Source organism: Narcine bancroftii, chromosome 7, assembly GCF_036971445.1.
Source record: "Narcine bancroftii isolate sNarBan1 chromosome 7, sNarBan1.hap1, whole genome shotgun sequence".
Lineage (NCBI taxonomy): Eukaryota > Metazoa > Chordata > Chondrichthyes > Torpediniformes > Narcinidae > Narcine > Narcine bancroftii.
In genome coordinates, this window is record NC_091475.1 from 194,831,511 (window position 1) to 194,856,204 (window position 24,694).

Sequence of the window (24,694 nt, forward strand, 5' to 3'; positions counted from 1 at the left end):
CCCTGGAGAAATTAAACCTATTACACTGTCTTCTGATTTTGTAGCTATGTTGCACCAGCTTAACATCCATCCTGATGACAATCAGGGTAGGCGTGATTCTGCAGAAAGCAAGAACATTTTTTTGCTTATGGCAGAGAGTATTGAGTTTGACATGGGGGCATAGAGGGGAAAGCAGGAATGGGAGACACAATCACAATCTATTTTGGCACCTGCGATAATTTTTGCATTTCTTTCCATCGTTGTGCACCTTGCAAGAAAATGGAAGCAGATATGCGGGAGAAGGTGGAAGTGCGTTGAGAACACCGCAGTAACAGTTGAGATGTGGATGTGGATGCATGTACATGTTCCCTGGGATCTTGCAGCTTGAATCCTGGTGCTTATGCTGGTTCGTTCTGCAAGATTCCCTTTTGACATTGAACCATAGATGCAAAGTATATCACAATTTTATTTATTAATACCTTTCCACTGGTATAGACACTTCATTGTAAAAGATGAGGCTTCGCAGTGGTACTTTATTAGACCATTCAAATTATGGCTGCTGTGTATTTATCTTTTCACGCTCTCCGCTTTAAATCTACTCAATGACTTGACCTCTTCCACCTGTGGTAATGAATTCCACAGATTCACCACCAAAAGAAATCTCCTCATCTCCATTTTAAAGGGATGTTTTTATCATTTTGAGCCTGTGCCCTCTGGTCCTAGACGCTCTCACGACTGGAAACATCTTCTTCATGTCCATACTTCTCTATTATCCTGTAATTTGTCCTAGTAACACTTTTCACTGCACTTTTTACTTACTATATCACTATAGCCTGCGCTTGTGTTTTAATATTGCCCTGCCTGCTGTACTTAAGTATGTGTTGACTTGTATGTATAGCATGAAGAATAAAGCTTTTCCACTCTTTGAGACAATAAGAGATGCAACTTTGAACATTATTCTCTCTGGCTTAGAAGGCAATGGTTTAAAATTTAACTCTGATTGACAGAGCATGTAACCTCAATTGACAAGTTGGTGCAGATTTTCAAAGTTTAAAAAAAGTTTACATTTATATAGGTCCTTTCACTTCTTCAGAATGCCAAAAGTACTTAGAGTCAATGAAGTGCAGCCATTTATGCACAGTAAATTTCTACAAACTGCATTGAATAACGACCAGACCATCTTGGTTAAGATGGAAATATACAAGATCACCAGGAATAACTCCTCTGATCCGCTTTGAAGTGGCTGGAAATTCTGTTTTAGAAAAGCTGATCAAAGGGCAGCTGTTAATTAAGACTTGCAAAGTGACTCAGTGTAGTGGCAAGATCTAATTAGCCATGATCTTGATGAGAGGCAGAGAAGGCTGGAGGGGCCATGAGGCTGAGATCCTCTATATTCACTAGAGTTAGAACGCAGGGGGTCTGTTTAGAAGCATCTCATCCAAAATATAGCTCTCCTGACAGTGTAGAACGCTGAGGAATCACCCTAAGTAATCATATTTAAGCCTCCGGAGTTCAGGTGGTGCTACATGTCAGATTAATTGAATTGAAGCTCTTTCTACTCTTCAAGTGCCATGAGGACACTTTTCACTATTTGTAGAGGCTAGATCTCTCACTCAACATGAGACCATTGCCAGTCATTTACCAAATGTGCTATTGGTATGATTTGTACATATCGTCTACATGACAAATGCAACTGCAATTTACAAAGAATTTGTGATGTTCTATGAAGGTGAGGAATCGATGAGTTTTCCTCCTTTGCTACTTCTCTGAAGCTAAACACAAAAAAAAATGCAGATTATAAGAATAATTTGAAAGAGGCTTCAAACAAGATTAAATTATCCATTAATCAAAGTGTCCAGAAATCCCATTGAAAAGAAGGCAACTAATTTAATGGCTGTCATCCATTCCCTTTTGAGGATGATTAGCTACAATTTTCCAATTAAAAATAATGGTCTTGATAAGATGAACTATATAATTATTGATAACTTCTTAAAAACCTTTTTGTATTTTAAGAGTGTTATGCATCCAAACTTCACAATAATCATGTTTAAATACCTGTCCCACACTTCTGTTGTTAGATGGTTGAGTGCTTGGTCAAATCTATATCTTTGAAAGTCTTCAATAGCATCTTTGATTGCAACCAAAGCCAGAACAAGAATTAATGGGATCATGGTGATATCTTTCCTGAATGCTTCGACAACAGGAACCCAATTCAGTAGAGCCAAAAGCAAAAAGTAGATATTGGCGCATCTGTGAACATAAGAATTGAGGATGAGGTAAAATGACCTGTTACGATTTTTAAGCAAATGACTGACTCAGGTTTAATTATAATGACAGTAGGTTTATTGCCATACACAGTAAACCTCTGTTATGCAGAATTCAAACAACTGGCAAAAAAAAATAACAGAACTAAATAGTTAAAAAATACAGAAGTTGAAAATATGCTCACCTCACCATTAGATTCCCAATCACATAACATACTATTTCAAGAAACTGTAAAATTCACTTATCTGCCATTTACCAATCCCCATAGGTGCCAGACACCAGGGGTTCCATTGTACAATGTACTTATAATCCAAAATTCTTACTTGTTGCAGATAAACAGGTGCTTTTTTAATAGAAAAAACTCCAGCAGTACACATTAAATTACCCCAGTACAGAAAGGAATAGTACATATAAAGATAGATGGATAATAAACAGACACAGTTAGAGTTAGTTCAATAAGTAAAGAAGTGGGGTTTCAATAGTTCAGTCAGTTCTCTTTATGTTATGCTGCTTGAGTAGTTTATGATCAGGGCAGTAAAGGTGGTGGTGGTGGTGGGGGGGGGGGAGGGGTTTCAAGAGACTGACGGTTCTTTGAAAAAAAACTATTCTTAAACCTGGAGGTTCTGAATTTCTGTACTCTCTTCCTGAATGTAGCTGCAAGGATGATGGTATTAGCTGGCTTCTTGAGCGGCACCTCACATTGATGTGTTCATTCAATGGGAGGACCTGGCTATGTTTGCTACTTTCTGAAGCCTTCTGAATTCCTGGTCAGTAGGATTACCAAATGAGACTGCGATACAACCAGTTAGTGTGCTTTCCAAAGTTTGATAGAGTGAACAGAAGTGATTAGAGCTGGAAAAAAAGAGTCGAGCAAGAAGTAACTGAGGGAATGGGCCCTTTGGAAAACTGAATGTGGAAGGGCAGGATGGGAATGGTGCATTTAGTGGTGCAATCCCATTGGATGTATAGGAAATTAAAGAGGATAATCCAAGCTGCTGGGATGGAAAATGGGGAAAAGCAGAAGCCTAACCTCATTGTGACTGGGATAAGAAGGGAGAGAGCGGAAGTACAGGAAATAGAGAATGTGTGATTGGGAGCCCTGTCGATCATAGATGGGAGGATATGGTGGAAGAAAATGAAAGAGAAGTTTTGGCAGGTCTTATTACCATAACAGATATAATGGTGGCAATGAAGCTAGAAGACCGAAATTAAATAGATCCCTTATAGGAAGATGGTGGGAGATGATGTCGTTGAGGTTGTTTTAGGAGTTAATGTTGCTTACATTGGTCACCAATTTTTCCCCCCTGAATTGGGACCAGATGGAACAAGAAAGAGCAGGGAAGAGAAAATAATATGACTCATCTTTGCAAGAGTGAAAACAGGTTGGAAATTTGCAGCAAAGATGATAGAATGTCTGAGCTCTGAGTATTAGGGGAGCAACAGAAGTTTCCAATTGCCCAGAAAATAGTTTGAAGATAGATTTTGTGAAAAAGTGTCTTGCAATACTGCAGAACTCCCAAAGTATAAGCAGTAAAAGATTATTACTCAAATGATGCAAAATTCTTCACACCAGAAATCTGTCCATTAATTCCTGAGACAATATACTGCCATCAATACTTGCTATACAAATGTGCATGGACTCTGGGGACGGAAACAAGGACTGTTTCTCATATCCACTGAGACAAGTACAGCTTAGCTTCATGCAAGTTCTCATGCAAGTCACCTTTGACTTGGAGTGAGTGAGTGGCATAGATGTCATTCAATATAAGAATAATTTCAACCATGTGAAGTCAAGTGATTGGAGGGAGAGGACAGTTTGGGTCTCTGGGGTAACTGGAGAAAACCTCCAGCTGATGTGGATGTTGAGGGACTGGGTGTCCATATTGAAGTCGAGACAATGGGGACCAGGAAATTGGAAAATGTGAAAATGACAGAGGGTGTCACATCTGTCATGAAAACAAGTAGGAAAGAAGAAGGGATGGAGCAACAAAGCAAGAAATATATTGTGGGACAGGAGTCAGCTGAAACAGTCCTGTTTATCTTGGGGGGTGTGATGGTACAGATCTATCACCAATGTATATAGTGTATATAGTTACTGTATCTAGACTGTGCTTACAGCGATTGGCTGAGAGCTTAGCCACGCCTACTGTCTGGGCCTTAAAGGGTTGCGTCCCTAGCCAGGTCGGATCATTCCAGACTGGTCGGCCACCTGTGAAGAGCTCCTGTCTTTTGCTAATAAAAGCCTTGGTTTGGATCAACAAGTCTTTGATTCTTTCGACGAGCTCTACAGGGGGAAAGTAAAAATGGACTTGCATTTGGGGGACAATTTGGCTGTAATGGAAATGGGGTCAATGTTGTTTTAGAGACAGTGGTCTGATCTTCAGTGATGGTGATCTAGAGGGAACAATGAAGAGGTGTCTAGGAGTTGGCGTTCAACCTCAACAGAACTGTCCTTGTCAGTGGGTTTGGTTATGATGTGGGGGCTAGTTCTTGGTTCTTAGTGCCCAGAGACTGCCCTTCTGTTCTCTCCTCCCTGCTCTTATCTGCAATTTAAAATATACTCATATTCTCACTTTACTTTTGATAGGATAATTGAACTGAAATTATGACTATTTCTAACTCCATTGATGGTTGCTGGACCTCTTGAGTGCTTCCAGCATTTTTATTTTTATGCTGCTTATGTGACTTTATTGGCAGTAGAATTACTCAATCAGTTCCATTTTTTCATTTGGAATTATGAGTTTGCTGAATGCATGCTGACAAAGTACACAGTAACCAAATCTGCCTGTCAGTGGCAATTATTTTGGCTGTAAAATAATTTGGGACATTCTGAACTATAGGCCAGATTCTCCTGAGAAATGAAAGGTATTCAAAGGATGCACCTTCCTATTAGTTTACAAATTGGACAGCGGCTTGTAAAGCAGAGGAAATACCCCGTTCATTAGGAATTCCAGAGACCACTATTCAGTTTGGGTAACCTATCTATCAGCTATCATGTCATCTTGATTTATTCTTCCTGTGATTCATGAATTGGCAAGATTAGAGCTTTTCATTGCTACTAAATTGTCCATTTATATGGCTTACACATGCAAGAGTTCGGCACCAGAAATAATTGGAACAAGAATTTAGAGACCTCTAGTGGCCATGGTAAAACTTTCATCAGGGGTGAAAAACAAATGTCTGTAGATGCTTTAATTATAGTAAAGACAGAGAAATGTTGGAGAAATTCAGCATACATAGGAGGTAAATAAATATGATTGCAATAACAAAATTGCGAGATCTGATGAGCTCTTCCAGCATTTCTGTGTTAAAACTTTCATTATCTAAGCACCTTTCATCTGATTTGTGCCCAAGAGTGGGTATTATAATAGGGTGAATGCATAAAGATTTTCCTTTAATCCTTCCTCCAATTTTAGGAAGTGCATGTTACAATAACATACTATCAGATTAAATTGTTAGTCTCATGATAAAAGGACATTTTGCTGCATTATTTATCATCGTAACAATGTGTCTCATCTCATGTTTCTGGCATCATTATGCTGTAACAAGCTCCGCAACAGAAATGTACAGTAGAGCTGTTCTTTGCTGCATCCCTTCTCCTTTCCTACTCTGTAATATTTCAGCACCAAATCCAAGAGAAGGTCTGGTTTACTTGTTCTTGGATTTAGAGATAGAGCACAGTAACAGGCCCTTCCATCTCATGGGCCTGTGCCGCCCAAATACACCCATGTGGTTAAATCAACCTATTAACCACATGCATCTTTGGAACCTGGGAGTCAACTGAAGTAGATGGAGGAAACTCACACGGGCATGGGGAGAATGACAGTACCTATATTAACTCTTTTCTATACACCAAGTTTAAGTACGAGTTTGAGATGCATTATGTACAGAGATAATCCAGGTTCTATTGGCAGAAGTGCTGATAACCAGGAGAAATATGTTTCAGATTATTAGACAAAGAACCATTAGAGAGATGAAGAAAAGACATATTTTGCAGAAATGTCTTTTTTAAACCCATTTGACTGATGAAGTTGGATCAAGAGTAACAGGCTATCAAGAAGGCAAATGGAATAGATGTTGTGCTGCAGTGCAGAGGGTACTGGTGAGACCACATCTGGTGTACTGCATGCAATTCTGGTCTCCTTACTTGAGGAAGGATGTACTGGCTTTGCAGGCAGTGCAGAGGATGTTCACCGGGTTGATTTTTAGCCTATGAGAAGAGATTGAATCATCTGGGGCTGTCTTCATTGGAATTTGAAGAATCAAATGAGATCTTATAGGATGAGAAAGAAGTAGGTAAGTTGTTTCATTGGTGGAAGAGACTAGAACTGGAGGTCTTAGCCTCAAGATTCAGGATAATAGATTTAGGATGGAAATGAGGAGGAACTGCTTTTCCCAGTGGATGGTGAAAGTATGAAATTCGCTGCCCATTGAAGCGGTGGAGGCGACCTCAGTTAATATACTTAGGATAAGGTTGGATAGATTTTTACATAGTGGGGAAAAGGTGGAGATGAGCCTATCATCAGATCAGCCATGAATGGTGGATCAGGCGCAACTGGCCAGATGGACCTCTCCTACCTTATGTTCTTATGGAAGAAACTTGTCTAGTCCGTTGGCCCATTTTTCTGTCTTGACCTCAATGGAACAAGATTTTGGGAGGTGGAGTGCAAAGTGAATGTGTTACATTTAGTTCATTAACAAAGAATGGATTTCTCTCTCTGATATTCCTGCTGAGTTTCTGAACATGGGGAGGCATTACTTAAATTTCTTGTCTTTCTCCCATTGTTAAATAATTGGTGTGAAGGACCTGTGGTTTGTTTGATATTAAAAAGGGAAGAACTGCTTCAGCCTCCTGTTGCCAAACTCTCCCATTGATAATATAGGGTCAGATAATTAGCAGGAAGCAAAATCAATACTAGCCAAGTGAAGTGTACATCAAATGTGCTTTGAGATCACCGGTTACCCCTGTAAGTACATGGTCTTGTAATGCGATGTGGTTTAAAATGACAGAAAGGAGATTTACAGTACATCAAACATTCATTTTCACAGCATGTGATTCTGTATCTAGCAAAGAGATCTGTGAGTAGTTTGATCAGTCTGGTCTTCAATTGATTTGTACACAACAGACTCTGTGGAAGCAATTTTAGTCTGTTTTGTCTCTGTTATATTTCAGTTTCCATTAAAGTTTGCAAGGCCTTATGGGTTGCAAAAATAGTCCAGTTAAACCAATTCTAAATTCTTTCAACACTGCTTTTTTTATTCAGTCTAACTCTGTAGCCTCTTAAGGTGAATTGGTTTTGTTGCTGCCAGAATCAACTCTACACGGCTTTTCATCTTGAAAAAAAATGAAGTGCTTTAGATGTTAAAAATCTTATTGTTGTTTTAAAATCCCTCCTGTTCCCCACATCTGTAATTCTCTCCTGCCCTGGAAGCAAGAGAGATCCGTGATCTTGTAATTTTTTACCTCTTGCTTATCCTAGATATTAATTGTCCTCTAAGTTCTAGCTCCCAATGTCAGTCTCGGGTATTACTGCTCTAAATCACTCCACCTTTCTGTCTCTCTTTCTAACTTTGAGGTGCTCCTTAAAGCTTGTCTCTTCGACCAAGCTTGAGTTCTATTCATGGATTAAGTCCTTGGGAGATGAAAGGATTGAGGAAGGATTTGAGAGAGAAGTATTACCCATTTATCAGCTTCTGAAAGTGAATGCATAATTTTGGAGGGAATAACAATATTCATGGGCTCGGTCTGACAGGAGCGAGGGAGTGAGGCAAGATTGGATGGGGTAACGTGGCTCATTCCTGACTCTTGAAAGCGATGACAAAATATTAGAGGGGATAACTTAGCCTGTTCAGACTTGGCCGCATTTTGCATTAAAGCAAGTCAAGAAAAGTAGGTCAATAAAAGAGAGACCGGATTATTCAGAATCAGAAGACCCATGAGCAAAATAAAAACATACGCACCTGTGAAACTGTTCGTACAAATTCCTCGGTATAAAACTCAATAGTGTGTATTTGGTGGTACAGGTCTCATTCCCAAGATAAGGTCTTTGACAGTGAAAATGGCTGCCTTTGATGGAACTGTGATTTGGAATCACAATTCTGTGCTCATGAACTTCATTCTCAAGCCTTGTATAGCTTCGTGTGCTGAAGGGGTTTCTCCAGACTCTGTAATAGAGATTTCTCGCAGCAGAAACTCTGGAGCAACTGGGTCTTTCATGTCTGGTTGCCATAGTGACCGTTTCATGGAGTAATCATCGTATTCTCTCAGTGCCCCGAAAAGCAGCACTAAAGGGGAAGGAAACACATAATAATAAAGTTGACATTTAATTTTCTCAGCTAAAAATAGCTACCTTTATCACAGCATGTTACAGGAATGAAAAAAAATCTCTCAAGATATAAATGGACGAGTCATGTGCCTTCTGCATGCTTTCTACAACCTATCCCAATGACTACCTGCTCCCTTTTCAATTTTTCCAGAATTTGGTCTCCGCTGTTTTAGAAGCATGTACCTTGGGACACAGTATGTTAAATTTGCAGCAAATGCAAATTGTAGACAGTAAATCAACAGATGTTTCAGCCATGAAACCAGAAGGTGGAAATAATTTCCCTTCCTGTATTTTCCACTCAGATAAATATTCTCACTGTAATGGTTGGGATTTTCAAAGGTTGAAATTCTGAGCATGTTTTTAAAAGCCACTATATATTCTTAGTGAAGGCTTTCCGGTGATAGAATATGCGTGAGCTTCAACACAGCTGGAAGTCTCTTGAAAAGTCAAGTCACTTTTATTTGTCGTTTATACCATGCATTGCATGGTAAAGAAGAGATAGCGTTTCTCCAGGACCATGGAGCAGACAAATATGTTAAAATAGAAGTTAAAATATTAAGACATATACAATAAAAGTCCATGGAACACTATCCACGTATATTCTGGGAATCAGGCTTAGGGGGAAAAAACTGTTGCCCAATCTGGAAATAAGGGAGAAAAGTTTACATGAAGGGTGTGTGAAGTACTTCATAATGCTTATTGCTTTCTGCGTGCATCGTGTGTTGAAGACATCCGTCGTGGTTGGAAGAGAGCCTCCAATGATCTTTTCTGCTGATTTCACTATCCTCTGCAGGGTCTCATGGTCTCAGGTGGTCCAGCTTCCAAACCAAGCGGTGATGCAATTGCTCATAACGCTCTCAATATCTTCTTCTTTGGCTTGGCTTCGTGGATGAAGATTTATGGAGGGGTATGTCCACGTCTGCTGCAGGCTCGTTGGTGACTGACAAGTCTGATGTGGGACAGGCAGGCACGGTTGCAGCGGTTGCAAGGGGAAATTGGTGAGTTGGGGTTGGGTGTTGGGTTTTTCCTCCTTTGTCTTTTGTCAGTGAGGTGGGCTCTGCGGTCTTCTTCAAAGGAGGTTGCTGCCCGCCGAACTGTGAGGCGCCAAGATGCATGGTTGGAGGCGAGATCAGCCCACTGGCGGTGGTCAATGTGGCAGGCCCCAAGAGATTTCTTTAAGCAGTCCTTGTACCTCTTCTTTGGTGCACCTCTGTCTCGGTGGCCAGTGGAGAGCTCGCCATAGAACACGATCTTGGGAAGGCGATGGTCCTCCATTCTGTAGAATGTGGTGAGAATGGAGGGTGGGAGATGAACTGCCCTCAGCTTTCGCAGAAAGTAGAGGTGCTGCTGGGCTTTCTTGGCTATGGAGTTGGTGTTAAGGGACTAGGTGAGATTCTCTGCACTCCAAAGAACTTGATACTCTTGTCGACCTCAACAGTGGAGCCGTCAATGGTCAGTGGAGAGTGACCCACCCCCACCTGCCCCCCCCCTACCCCGGGCCTCCTGTAGTCGACAACCATCTCTTTTGTTTTATTAGAGTTCAGTTACAGGTTGTTGGCTCTGCGCCAGTCTGTTAGTGACTGCACCTCATTTCTGTACCTGACTCATCATTCTTACTATTACACTGAGTAGTCGAGGAAGGCTGATGCAGCAATTGGTGGTGAAGCGAGTCAAGACTCCGATATAAGAAGCTTGCCATCTTTTTAAATCGCAAGGCTCTGATGAGTTATAAACCCTTCACGTGACAAATCACCCGAATTTCCACATCCACTGCGTGCAACACAAGTTGCTTCCAAGGACAGGAATTTGATAAGGGGATAACTCCAATGGTTGTGTCCACATATGAAAATGAGCAGCAAATGAAAATTGTTGCCATCCAAGCAGGAAGGAAACACCTCTATGGTGAAATTCTGAGCGTAGAATGGAGCTGGAGAGCCCACAAATAATCCCTTCAGCCCACCTTAACAATGTCGAATTTCTAGTACCCATCTAAACATATCCTCTTTAGCCACACTTGGTTTGCAATCTTCTCTGCATTGAGGAGTCAAATGTTCATCTAGATGCTCTGTAAATGTTGAGAGAGCAGTTCCCTCCACTACACACTGATGTTCCATATTTCCCACAACCCTGAGTGAAGAACAATCGTCATCAGTTTCCCATTAAATGTCCTACCACTTTTTACTCTATTACTAAATATAATAATGATTTAAAATAAAAATGTTACCTGTCTTCAAGTCATGTGCCTGAACCAGATTATTTTAAAAAAACATACAGCATGGTAATAGGCCTTTCCAGCCCTGGAGGCCATGCTGCATAATTTAACCTGCAAAGGTGGGAGAAAACCAGAATACCCAGAGAAAACACGCGCAGACACACGAGAATGGAGAAACTCCTTACAGGCAATGTCAGGTTCAAATCCGGGTCGCTGGAGCTGTAATAGTGTCGTGGTGTCTGCCCCGCTCACCGTGCTGTGATGTTGTGAAAATTAGCAGTATTCGTGGGTTAACTTTTGTAAGGTAAAACATCATGAGATGGGAATGTGTAAGGAGTTACCCTGTGCAGGGCTGTAACAAGATGTGAATGCATCCTTGTACTTACAAGATAAGAGAGACATTGATGGATTGAGAGGCAGGAAGCTAGCAGGGAAAGGATAGCAACAGTTTTAGTCATTGGACAAGTAATGATATGATGATGTTCTAAGCACGTATCCAAGGGTATAAAAAATCACCATTTTGCTGATAACGGCAGAATGCATTCTCCGACTAACATTGTTAGTTGCAAGTGTTACAATCCGGTAATAAAGAACAAAGAACCCTGATTTCGACTCAGTCTGGTGTTTGTCTCACTCATTCATGAACAAAGCAGACCTAACACTTTCCATTTCGATGTTACCGGATCTGCAGTGCCTCAGAGCATAATCGGAATCTCACAGTGATGCATTGCAGTCACAGATGCCTGTGAAAAACCATTGTGTTTGCTGTGGCTGAAAAACAAAGCCTTGTAGGATTCACAGACCAATGCAAAATATTTCACTTACGTAGACACTGTTCAAATCTGCAAGTTGCCTGGACATCAAATACATTAATAAATATGCCATTCAGCAAAAGGACTTCAATAGATTTGTCCAGCAGGTGGAACACTTTTCCACTGCTTGACACATCCACTCTACTTTTTAGTAAAATTGTTCAAGAGAGGTTCTTGCTCCCAGATCACACACAGAATGAGGCCAGACCAAAGTGTTCAGGTGGTGTAATACTGCTTTATTATTTTGATTAAAAGGTACTGATGTGTTTATGCTATTGGATTTGTAAATCCGAAAATGTAAATTCAAATCACGCTGTGGCAGAATTTGAATTCATTTCCAAAAACCTGCAAACACAGTAAAATCCCTGTTATCTGGAATTCAAGCAACTGGCAACGTCAAGCAACCAGCAAAAAAATCACGGAAAATAAATTAGTAAAAAACACGCAAGTTTAAAATTGGTGCACCTCGCAGTTAGTTCTCCATTCAAACTACATGCAGTCCCAAGCCACTGGAAAACTCACTTATCTGACACCTACCAATCCCCATAGGTGCCGGAGAGCAGGGGTTTTTTACTGTAAAATGTTTCTCTCAGTAAAAGCAAATATGAAACTATTGGAATATGATGAAGTCATCAGAATCTTTCAGAGAAGTTAGTTGAATCATTAGGTGACATCAGTTTGTCTTTGGATGGGCTTTTATAGACGTGAAAGATGTTAACCTTTAATTGGATTAGATATTCAAGCAGTTAGAATCGTCAAATGGATAGGGAAAAGGAGAGTCTGTTCCAGCACCTCCGGGAGTAATCTTGACAAACCCTTTCCTCAATAGGCATATCCAACAACTGAAATTAACTCAAATTAGCTTGGTAATTGAAAATTACCTCTGAAAATTCAAGAATTGATCTTTACATCACACCTTTATAGAGTCTGAGTCACTCAGTACAGAATTAACCCTTCAACTCCCATTCTGGACGAGGCTGCATTAAGTCTATCCTATATCTATCCAAATATCTTTAGAACATTGAAGTAAAATTTCCCAAAGCATCTTGATACTTGATACTGAGACGTAAAAGGATGACTGAACATGCAACCAAAGAAGTAAGTTTGAAGAAAGCTGAAAGAGAGGTGAGAAAATGTAGTGATTTAAAGAGGGAGCTCCAACGCAAATGATCTACAAGGATCCAATATTAGAACAATGTAAACGGCTAGAGATGGCATCAGAGAGATAACGAATGACAAGGCCAAGAATGGATCTGGAATCAAAGATGAGAATAGTAAAATTCTGCGTGGATGAGTGGAGGCGAGCTAGTACAGGAATGGGGAAAAGATGGGGCTTGATGCATCAGGATACAGGGAAATAGCATGGGAATAGAGGGAAATTTGATGGTGCAAGGCAGGAACATGGTCAGTCAGAACAAGATTTCCTTTATGGTAATGTACACAAGATATGGAAAAATTGTTTTCCGTGTAAAGTCATACAGCGGTGGTACTGTACCAGTAAGATAAAATGTGTGTGTGTGTGTGTGTGTGTGTGTGTGTGTGTGTGTGTGTGTGTGTGTGTGTGTGTGTGTGTGTGTGTGTGTGTGTGTGTGTGTGTGTGTAAAATTTAGACATATAACAGAGCAATAGCAAGCCATTTTGGCCCACGAGTCCATGCCACCCAATTTACACCCAATTAACCTACACCCTCAGTACATTTCGAATGGTGGGAGGAAACCGGAGCCCGCAGGAAAGCCCATGCAGACACGAGGAGAATGTACAAACTCATTACAAACAGCATGGGATTCGAACACAAGTCCCAATTGCTGGTGCTTTAAAGGCATTGTATATATATATATATATATATATATATACACACACACACATACATATTTATCACTTGAGAAAGAATATATTGGTTTTCGAGGAGGAGGAGAAGAGGGTCAGGAAGTTAATTCCAGAGATGAGGGAGTTAGCCTATGAGGAGAGATTGAGTTATGTTGGACTCTACTTGCGGGAATTTACAAGGCTGTGAGTGGATCTTAAAGAAATATATATAACACAGGTGCAAACCGTGCATCTTGGCGCCTCACAGTTCGGCGGGCAGCAACCTCCTTTGCAGAAGACCGCAGAGCCCACCTCACTGACAAAAGGCAAAGGAGGAAAAGCCCAACACCCAACCCCAACCCACCAATTTTCCCTTGCAACCGCTGCAACCGTGTCTGCCTGTCCCGCATCGGACTTGTCAATCACAAACGAGCCTGCAGCTGACGTGGACATTACCCCTCCATAAATCTTCGTCCGCGAAGCCAAGCCAAAGATAATCCAGTGATCATTGGGGGATTAGACCTGGAGAGGTGTGCGAATTTAAATTCCTGGTAGTCACTGTTATATAGTCAGGCTAATGTGAACTACTTTGTAAGCACCATTCTCACTGTAGTAACTGTAGTACAAAGCCTTCGACACCGTGAGCAGGAAAGGGCTTTGGCAAATACTAGAGTGCATCGGATGTCCCCCAAAGTTCCTCAACATGATTATCCAACTGCACGAAAACCAACAAGGTCGGGTCAGATACAGCAATGAGCTCTCTGAACCCTTCTCCATTAACAATGGCGTGAAGCAAGGCTGTGTTCTCGCACCAACCCTCTTTTCAATCTTCTTCAGCATGATGCTGAACCAAGCCATGAAAGACCCCAACAATGAAGACGCTGTTTACATCCGGTACCGCACGGATGGCAGTCTCTTCAATCTGAGGCGCCTGCAAGCTCACACCAAGACACAAGAGAAACTTGTCCGTGAACTACTCTTTGCAGATGATGCCGCTTTAGTTGCCCATTCAGAGCCAGCTCTTCAGCGCTTGACGTCCTGCTTTGCGGAAACTGCCAAAATGTTTGGCCTGGAAGTCAGCCTGAAGAAAACTGAGGTCCTCCATCAGCCAGCTCCCCACCATGACTACCAGCCCCCCCACATCTCCATCGGGCACACAAAACTCAAAACGGTCAACCAGTTTACCTATCTCGGCTGCACCATTTCATCAGATGCAAGGATCGACAATGAGATAGACAACAGACTCGCCAAGGCAAATAGCGCCTTTGGAAGACTACACAAAAGAGTCTGGAAAAACAACCAACTGAAAAACCTCACAAAGATAAGCGTATACAGAGCCGTTGTCATACCCACACTCCTGTTCGGCTCCGAATCATGGGTCATCTACCGGCACCACCTACGGCTCCTAGAACGCTTCCACCAGCGTTGTCTCCGCTCCATCCTCAACATCCATTGGAGCGCTTACACCCCTAACGTCGAAGTACTCGAGATGGCAGAGGTCGACAGCATCGAGTCCACGCTGCTGAAGATCCAGCTGCGCTGGATGGGTCACGTCTCCAGAATGGAGGACCATCGCCTTCCCAAGATCGTGTTATATGGCGAGCTCTCCACTGGCCACCGTGACAGAGGTGCACCAAAGAAAAGGTACAAGGACTGCCTAAAGAAATCTCTTGGTGCCTGCCACATTGACCACCGCCAATGGGCTGATAACGCCTCAAACCGTGCATCTTGGCGCCTCACAGTTTGGCGGGCAGCAACCTCCTTTGAAGAAGACCGCAGAGCCCACCTCACTGACAAAAGGCAAAGGAGGAAAAACCCAACACCCAACCCCAACCCACCAATTTTCCCTTGCAACCGCTGCAATCGTGTCTGCCTGTCCCGCATCGGACTTGTCAGCCACAAACGAGCCTGCAGCTGACGTGGACTTTTTACCCCCTCCATAAATCTTCGTCCGCGAAGCCAAGCCAAAGAAGAACTGTAGTACACCACTCTGGGGTTTCCTGTGATAGTGGAAGACATCAGTAAGTAAAGTCTCTTTTGTTATTTAAATCTTACTTCTCTAAGTTATTTAAGATGCCTCCCAAGTAACCCAGAGACATAACATGGTGGCAGCGGAATAAGAGAAGAAGAATAAAGCCAAACAATTGATTGTAAGTCACTGAGACACGAAGGGGAAGAAGAGAAAAAAGCATTACTGAAAAAAAAATGGCTGGAGCAACAGTGGTTCACTCAGTGATGGTCTGGGAGGCTGAAGACATTGTTGAATCATTTAAAAAGTTTCAGCAGGAGTGAAATTTAGCTTTCAAAAGCTATTTTAAAAATGCAATAGCAGAGGAGAAAGTCAGTTAAATACATCTCTGGACAGGGGAGTGAGTGTAAAGGTTAAAACAGTTAATTTTGTGCCTGTCTCTTTAAGAGAACTATTGTTTGTAGTGTTACCATAGTGATTATGATGTAATATATCATAATATTGGCGCAGACTAACGGCTTGCTCATTATTCTTCAGGATGTAGAAGGTGTGAGCATAAGGAATCTTTCAATTTTCTGTGTTTCTCTTTAAAAAACAATTATCTGTATCATTATGAATCTCTTTAAAGTTTGAGCTTCTTTATATACATTGTATCTCTATCATTATATAGTAAATACTTTGTTATGTATTGTTATGAAAGTCTTAATGTGAAGTTATGCAAAATGTTTATCTGTTTTATCAACGAATTAAATCTACATAAAGCAGCAGTCACAGAGTTGGATTTAATGGATTAAGGAGATCGAAATTTGGAATATGCATTTGGAAAATGATACTTTGAAAATTAGGATATATTAGAATAAGGAAAGTGTCATCTATAGTGAGCCCTTGACTTATTGAATAGCTTGGAGCTTACAGAGGTGGAGAAAAATGACCCAGAGCAGATATTTGCAAAGTTTGCTTCTCATCTTGAACCCAGGTCTAATCATAGAATTAAACTCTATGAATTTCAAGGCTTAATGCAAGGAAATGATGAAACTGTAGATAACTTCCTCACTAGACTAAAATTCGTAGCTGCAAAATGCAGATTTAAGGAAATAGAAGAAATATTAGTTGATCAACTAATGTGGGGGAGTGCCCACCCTGAAGTGCAAAAGTCTCTTAGAGGGAAGGTGTGGTGAATGTCTGCCAAGCTGCCTGTCTCCCATCTGGCGAGCCATGCTGTACTAACATTGGCTGTGCATTATCTCTACTGTTAAGGACACTCTCCTTGGGTATAACTGTATATGCACCTATTGTCTTTCATTATTGTACCATGAGTTTCTGCTAATAAAAGCCATGATTATTGTTTGACCACATCGTCTTTGTCCACTTCATCAACTGGCACTTCAATTTTATTAGCAGAAATGGAGCGGCTGACAATTCACCAGTCTGCCCCGACGGCCAGAGAAATTTTCAACCACTGGATCGCTTGTTTCGATTACTACATGGCTCAAAACAACGTGGTCGATGAGGCGATACAGTGGGACCACCCGAACTCTCTGCTGGGTGAGGTCGCTTTCGCCGTAACACAAGGAGCTACCACTCTGGCTATAGCCCAGGAACGTCTTACTGTTTACTATGAGGTGCCACGGAATGTGGTGCTTGCTCGACACCAGTTGCTGAGTAGATGCCAGAAACCTGGGGAAAGTGATGCTGCCTATGCACTGGCCCTCGACTCGCTGGCAAACAAATGTGATGTCAGGGCAGTCAATGTGCAACAACACCGCAATGCCTTGAAGCTGGATGCTTTTGTCAATGGGATTGACTCCAGTTACATCTGACCGGGCATCATTCTAACCAAAATACTGAGGTTCAGTGAAATACTAGAAACCGAAAAAGAAACATCCAGGAGTGCTGGAACCTCGAAGGAAAGAAAAGGGCGAAGTCCTGAAAAATGCTACTTCTGTGATAAGAGCTGGCACCCCAGACAGAAGTGCCCAGCTCGATTAGCTACCTGCAGCTATTGTGGGAAACTCGGCCACTTCGCTAAAGCGTATAAGGTGAAAAGTACTCCCACTGATAAGAAGAGAAGCACCAAGAAAATGCATCCTGTAGCTGCAGGAATGGAAGACAACTGTGAAAAGGGGGAATCTTCAGATGAGCAGGCTGAATCGACTTCAAGTGACGGCGAGGTGAGATCCCCTGTGATAGCCCAATTGACTCCAAAGCTTGGGGGATGTTATGGACTGGAACGGTCGACTATGAAGGGGGAGGCGAATGGTGAGTCTCTTGATTATCTAATAGACTCGGGGAGTACTGACAGCTACATCCATGAGAGAGTTGCCAGAGCCTTAAATTTGCAGAGATATCCAGCGAACCGAAAGATATCGATGGTTTATAGTGAACATACGAAAACTGTGCGGGACAAGTGTAAAGTTACTCTAAATTTGCAGGGACATTGCCTTGCTGATGTCTGGCTCTTTATTATGCCAGAGCTCTGCGCCCTTGTGTTATTGGGGTTAGATATTCAATCTCAGATGAACAGTGTAGTGTTAGATTTCGGTGGGCCACTTCCCACACTTACCATCTCCCATGTAAGTTACTGCGGTCTGTCCACATTAAAGATCAAAGCTCCTTCCCTTTTCAGTGACTTATCCCCTGAGTGCCAGCCGATTGCCACTAAGAGCCATTCTTACAGCAAAGAGAATTGTGAGTTTATCAAAGCTGAGACCCAGAGACTGCTTAAAGAGGGAGTAATTGAATCTAGTAAGAGTCTGTGGCGGGCCCAAGTGGTAGTCGTGAAAAATCACACCAAGAGACGACCTTTACACCGTTACACTAACCTGGATGCCTACCCCCTGCCACGCATCAATTAAATGATTAATCAGATAGCGCAATACAAAGTGTACTCCACTATCGACCTCAAAGCAGCTTATCACCAAATCCCCATTAAGAAAAGGGAACGGCCCTATACAGCTTTTGAAGCAGATGGGGGTTATACCAGTTTAAAAGGGTACCTTTTGGGGTCACTAATGGTGTGTCCGTGTTTCAGAGAGAAATGGATAAGATTGTTAGGATGTATAAGTTACAGGGTACGTTTCCCTATCTGGATAATGTCACTATCTGTGGGAAAACACAGGCTGAGCACGACAACAACTTAAAGAAAATTTTAGCAACAGCTAAAGAACTCAACCTTACATTTAACGAGGGCAAATGTGTGCTCAACGCGACAGAGCTACCCATTCTGGGTTACATTGTCTGCAAGGGCGAAATCCACCCAGACCTGGAAAGAATGGCCCCCCTTAAGAAGTTACCTCCCCCAAACTCAGCAAAAGCCCTTAAAAGGTGTATGGGATTCTTTTCCTACTACAGCAAATGTGTTCAGGACTATGCCATGAAGGCACGCCCTCTGTTTGACACTAAATCTTTTCCTCTCTCTCCAATGGCCTTGAAGTCTTTCGAGAGAATTAAAGCTGATATTGCCAAAGCTGCACCCTCGTCCATTGACGAGGATGTCCCATTCCAAGTGGAAATTGATGCCTCAGATTGTGCCTTGGCAGGAACTCTTAATTAAAAGGGCAGACCTGTGCCATTCTTCTCCTGCACGTTATGCGGACCTGAACTTAAAAATCCTGCCATTGAAAAAGAAGCCCAGGCTATTATTGAAGCTGTTCGTTACTGGAGACACTTTCTAGCCGGCAGAAAATTTATTCTTGTCACTGATCAGAAATCTGTAGCCTACATGTTCAGGATAATGAAGAAGGTTTTCAAGGATTTGCAGAGGGATTTGGGCTGCTTAGAAAAGTGGGCTGAAAAATGGCAGATGGAATTTAATGCTGATAAGTGTGAGGTGCTTCATTTTGGTAAGAAGAATCAGAACAGGACATACGTGGTAAATGGGAGAGCATTGATGAATACAGAAGAGCAGAAAGATTAAGGAGTAACGTTACATCGTTCCCTGAAGGTAGAAACTCACGTGAATAGGGTGGTGAAGAAGGCTTTTAGTATGCTGGCCTTTATCAATCATTGCATGGAATATAGGAGTTGGGAGGTGATGTTGAGATTGTATAAGACGTTGGTGCAGCCTAATTTGGAGTTCTGTGTGCAGTTCTGGTCGCCTAATTATAGGAAGGATATAAACAGAGTGGAAAGAGTGCAGAGAAGGTTTACCAGAATGTTACCTGGGTTTAAGCATCTAGAGTATAGGGAGAGATTGGACAGATTAGGTCTTTATTCTTTGGAGCGTAGAAAATTGAGAGGGGATTTGATAGAAGTATTTAAGATTATGAAAGGGATAGACAGAGTGGATGTGGATAGACTATTTCCGTTAAGAGGAGGAAAGATTAAAACAAGAGGACATGAGTTAAGAATTAAGGGGCAGAGGTTTAGAGGTAACATGAGGGGGAACTTCTTTACTCAGAGAGTGGTAGACGTGTGGAATGAGCTTCCGGGAGAAATAGTGGCGGCGGAGTCAATTGTATTATTTAAGAAAAGGTTGGACAGGTATATGGATGAGAAGAAGATGGAGGGTTATGGGCATTGTGCAGGGAGGTGGGACTAGAGAGGGGTGTTTGGTTCGGTGCGGACTAGAAGGGCCTAATGGCCTGTTTCCGTGCTGTAAATTGTTATGTTATGTTAAAATACTAAACACAAAAGTAAAATCAAGAACGATAAGATGGCATGCTGGCGAATAGAACTCTCAGCTGATAATTATGAGATCCAGTACAGAGCGGGCAGGTTAAATGATCCCTCTGACGCACTGTCACGATCTGCTGCCGGTGCTCAGCTGGAGGGGCTAAAAGAGATCCATAGCACACTGTGTCACCCAGGAGACACAAGATTCTTCCACTACATAAGGGCTAACAACCTTCCTTACTCTCTGGAAGAAGTCAGGAAACTGACTAAAAGCTGTCCTGTTTGCGCAGTAATCAAACCGCAATACTTCAAAGCTCCGGAGGCTACTCTCATCAAGGCAACCCGACCTTTTGAGAGGATTAGCTTAGATTTTAAAGGACCGTTACCTTCCAACAACAAAAATTTATTTCCTTACAGTAATTGACGAATATTCTAGGTTTCCCTTTGCGATATCCTGCCCTGACGTCTCGTCAGCGCCTGTCATTAAGTTACTTGACAGAATTTTCAGCATTTTTGGTTTTCCCAATTACATTCATACCGATAGGGGCTCAGCATTCATGAGCACTGAACTGCGGCGAGCCCTGCTACGGCAGGGGATTGCCACTAGCCGTACCACGAGCTACAACCCGCAGGTCAATGGGCAGGTTGAAAGGGCTAATGCTACAGTCTGGAAGACAGTTAATCTTGCTTTAAAAACACATGGTTACCCTGTTACCCGGTGGCAGGAGGTGCTGCCTGAGGCGCTACATTCTATTCGATCTTTATTGTGTACTGCAACAAATAAAACACCTCATGAACGTATGTTTGCCTTTCCTAGGAAATCAGGAACTGTGATGGACTGGCCAACCTGTTTATCTGAGCCTGGAACCGTGCTGCTGAAGAGCCACGCTCGGGCGCGTAAAACAGACCCCCTAGTCCAACCAGTTCAGCTACTGCATACTAACCCCAACTACGCTCATGTTAAATTCCCAGACGGGAGTACTGACACTGTAGCCTAAGAGATCTGGCCTCGCCTGATTTGCCCCTTCCTCACACCCCTACTCAAAATGAGCCTGGGAGATTGGGCTCACCCCCCCGGCCTGTGACCCCTAGTAAGCTTTCAGTTGGCCATGCTGAGGCTCCACTGCCTCACGCTGGTGATTCTGGAGCGGGTCCAGAAGTCAGTCCTTCTCACACTACTGACCCAGAACCTGTACCAGTTCCCAAGGTTGCAAAGGTGCCACCTGTTTTGAGAAAAAGCACCAGAATTTGTAAACAACTTGATAGGCTGACATATTCATAAAACATCTCATTATATTTCGATCACTTGCTTCAGTTTTTCCTAGCAGCTGTCCTTTTGATTTTAACCCTTCTTCTGCCGGGGGCAGACTGTGGTGAATGTCTGCTAAGTGCCTGTCTCCCCTCTGGTGAGCCTTGCTGTACTAACATTGGCTGTGCATTATCTCTACTGTTAAGGACACTCCCCTTGGGTAGAACTGTATATGCACCTATTGTCTTTCATTATTGTACAATGAGTTTCAGCTAATAAAAGCCATGATTATTGTTTGACCACATCGTCTTTGTCTACTTCATCAATTGGCACTACAGAAGTGTAGCTTGACGTTATAGATATAGTTAGAGCCTTCAAAGACACGAGAATGCAAATAAAATCCCTATCTACGCAGACCCACCCATATCAAAGAGAAGGAAAGGTTGATGCAATAAAGAACACAATCAGAAAAGTGCTAACCCCCATGACCTGCAGGAAGTGTGGCAGACAACACCTTCTTGATGACTGAAACAAATGCCCCGCATACGGTTCTGAATGTAGAGCCTGTGGTAAAGCAAACCACTGGGTGAAGATGTGCAAGTCTGGTATGAAGAAAACAGAAATTCCAGTGAAGAGAAAAGACAATAAAAGATCCACCACATAAAGGGAAACAACAATGAGGACTCTGACACCCAGATACTGGACATACACCTTCACGAGATGTCGGGTGAGATGAAAGAAGGAAGTGAATTGCACACAGAAGGATCCAAATACAGTGGACAATCCAAACAAGCCACCTAAAGGTGAAGCTGGATACTGGATCACAAAGTAACGTCTTTCCACTCAAACTCTACCACCAAATGTTTCCACAGAACATAATGAAAGGTTATCCAAAACATGGTGCATTAGAAACAGCAAATGTCACATTATTGGCCTATGGTGGATGTATGATCAAGCAGCTAGGGAGAGCTAACATCAATGGCTGCCATAAGGAAAAGAACATCCTCTATATGTTCTACGTTGTAGATGAAGACAGACCAGCAGTTCTAGGTCTGGAGAGCTACCGGGAGTTGCAGTTGATCTTTGTCAATTATGAGATCCAGATGAATAAAATATGCAGAAAGTACAAAAAGAGGAAATGATTTCCACAAAAGTACCTGCCAGGCCCTGGCACCCAGTGGGAGCAGACATATTCACCGAGAATCAAGAGTGGGATTTAATAGCAGCCTGTTCCTACTCTAAGTTTCCATTCATCAAAAGGGTGAAAGACCTGAGAGCGTCATCTATCTCCTCAGAAATGCGAGTGCTCCTTGCTGAACAAGGAATACCCGAAGGACTCGAAAGGCCAACATGGCCTGTTTCCACTCCATAAATGGCTATATGGTTATATGGTTATATATAGTTCATGTCACAAGAATTCAATTTTTCTTTATCTTGAGAAGAATGGATGTTATAAAGTCAGGATAATGTAACCGCATAAGGATACACCCTCCTCACTGTAGTAACTGTAGTGCACCACTGTGCAGTGTGTGTGTGTGTGTGTGTGTGTGTGTGTGTGTGTGTGTGTGTGTGTGTGTGTGTGTGTGTGTGTGTGTGTGTGTGTGTGTGTGTGTGTGTGTGTGTGTGTGTGTGTGTGTGTGTAGTTTCCTGTGATGTGGAAGACACCAGTAAGCAAAATCTCTTTTGCTATTTGAATCTTGCGTCTCTAAGTTATTTAAGAGTCCTCCCAAGTAACACAAAGACTATCTCAGAAGTCTTTTCTTGGTCCCAACATATTAAATTTATTGTGAAGAAAGGATGTCAGCACCTCTTCTTTCTCAGGAGTTTGTAGATGATCAGTGTGACAAACTTTTATAGACATGTTATGTTAATTGTTTATAGACTGTTATGTTGACAAATTATGTTGACTGGCTGCATCGTGCCCTGGTTTGGGGGACACCAATACCCCTGAGTGGAAAGCCCTGCAAAAGGTAGAGCACAGCCCAGTACATTACAGACAAAACACTCCCCACAATTGAGAAAATCTACACGGAATACTTCTGTCAGAGAGTAGCAGCATCCATCGGGGATCCACATCATCCATGTTCTTTTCTCACTGCTGCCATGAGGAAAGAGGTATAGGTGCTACAAGACTCCCACCACCAGATTCAGGAACAACTGCTACCACTCCACCATCAGACTCCTCAATAGCATACTTAATCAGGGACTCTTACTTTGCACGTTATTTATGACTGATATTTTTCTGTATTTTAGAGTCAGTTTGTTTATATTTATTTCTTTGTTAGATTTACCTCTTCTATATGCGCTTCTTTTTTCTTGAGTACAGTTAAGTAGAAATTTAGCCTGGCCCACAGGAAAAAGGATCTCAGGGTTATATGTGGTCATGTATGTTCTCTGACAATAAATTTCAATTTTGAACTTTGAAATTATGAAAGGGAAGGCAAGATAGATGCAAATTAGTTGTTTCTGTAGGTGAGACAAGAACTACAAAACATAGCCTCAAGATTTAGAACACAGATGAGCAAGAATAGCTTCTTCTAGAAAGCAGTGAATCTGTGGAATTCTATGCCCAAGGAAGCAGTCGAGACTACCTCATTAAGTATATTTAAGACACAGTGTGATCGATTTTTGCACAGTTGGGGAATTAAGAGTTGTAGGGAAAAGGCAGGTAGGTGGAGCTGAGTCTATGGCCACATCAGCCATAATCTCATTAAATGATGGAGCAGGCTTGATGGGCCAAATTGCCTAAACCTGCTCCTGTTTCTTATGTTCTTCCCCCCCCCCCCAAAAAAAACTTCTGAACAAAGCTTTGCATTCATGGAATACTCCGTTTAAAAAAAAATTAAAGCGAACAGCCTCCGTTAGTCTGCAAACTGTCCACTGATACAAAGGCTCATTTCCAGTTGGTTTATCAACCAGTTTTGCTCCAGTCATTTTTATCCAGAGCAGGGACAAACGAGTGTAAGAACGAACAATCCTTTTTACACTTTCCTTTCTCCCAGCTGCTTACATTTCCTTCAGCAGTTTATCTTGACTAATGTTACTTCACTTTCCTTTTGCTTTGATGTCTCACTTTTTCTCTTTTACAGCAGCTGTCTCCATTTTCATTCTTCACTCCCACCTCATGGCTCCATCTGCCCTTTCTTTTTCTTTCTTTGCTTTCTCCTATTTTTAAAAAAAAATTAGACATGCAGCATGGTAACAGGCCATTCTGCCCACAAATCCATGCTGCCCAATTTACACCCCAATAATCTACAACCCCCAGTACCTTACAAATGGTGGGAGGAAACTGGAGCCCCCAGGGAAAACCCACACAGGCAAAGGGAGAGTGGACAAACTCCTTACAGACAGTGTGGGATTTGAACTAGTTCTGATCGCTAGTGCTGTGAAGGCGTTGCGCTAACCACTACGCCAACCGTAACTTTCCAGTTTTGGTCTCCCCCCCCCCACTCTTAGTTTTAT

The 24,694-nt window shown here is 42.2% G+C and overlaps 1 protein-coding gene across 1 annotated transcript in view; it reads right to left on the bottom strand.

The window, feature by feature from the left end:
* Positions 1-24,694, bottom strand: part of atp10a (ATPase phospholipid transporting 10A) — a 252,799-nt gene that overhangs the window by 212,789 nt on the left and 15,316 nt on the right. The window contains exons 2-3 of the mRNA XM_069891894.1: positions 8,206-8,529; positions 2,035-2,229 (exon numbers count right to left, since the gene is read on the bottom strand). Of these exons, the coding sequence (XP_069747995.1) occupies positions 2,035-2,229; positions 8,206-8,474 (464 nt within the window). The 5' untranslated portion in view covers positions 8,475-8,529. The remainder of the gene's footprint in view (positions 1-2,034; positions 2,230-8,205; positions 8,530-24,694) is intronic.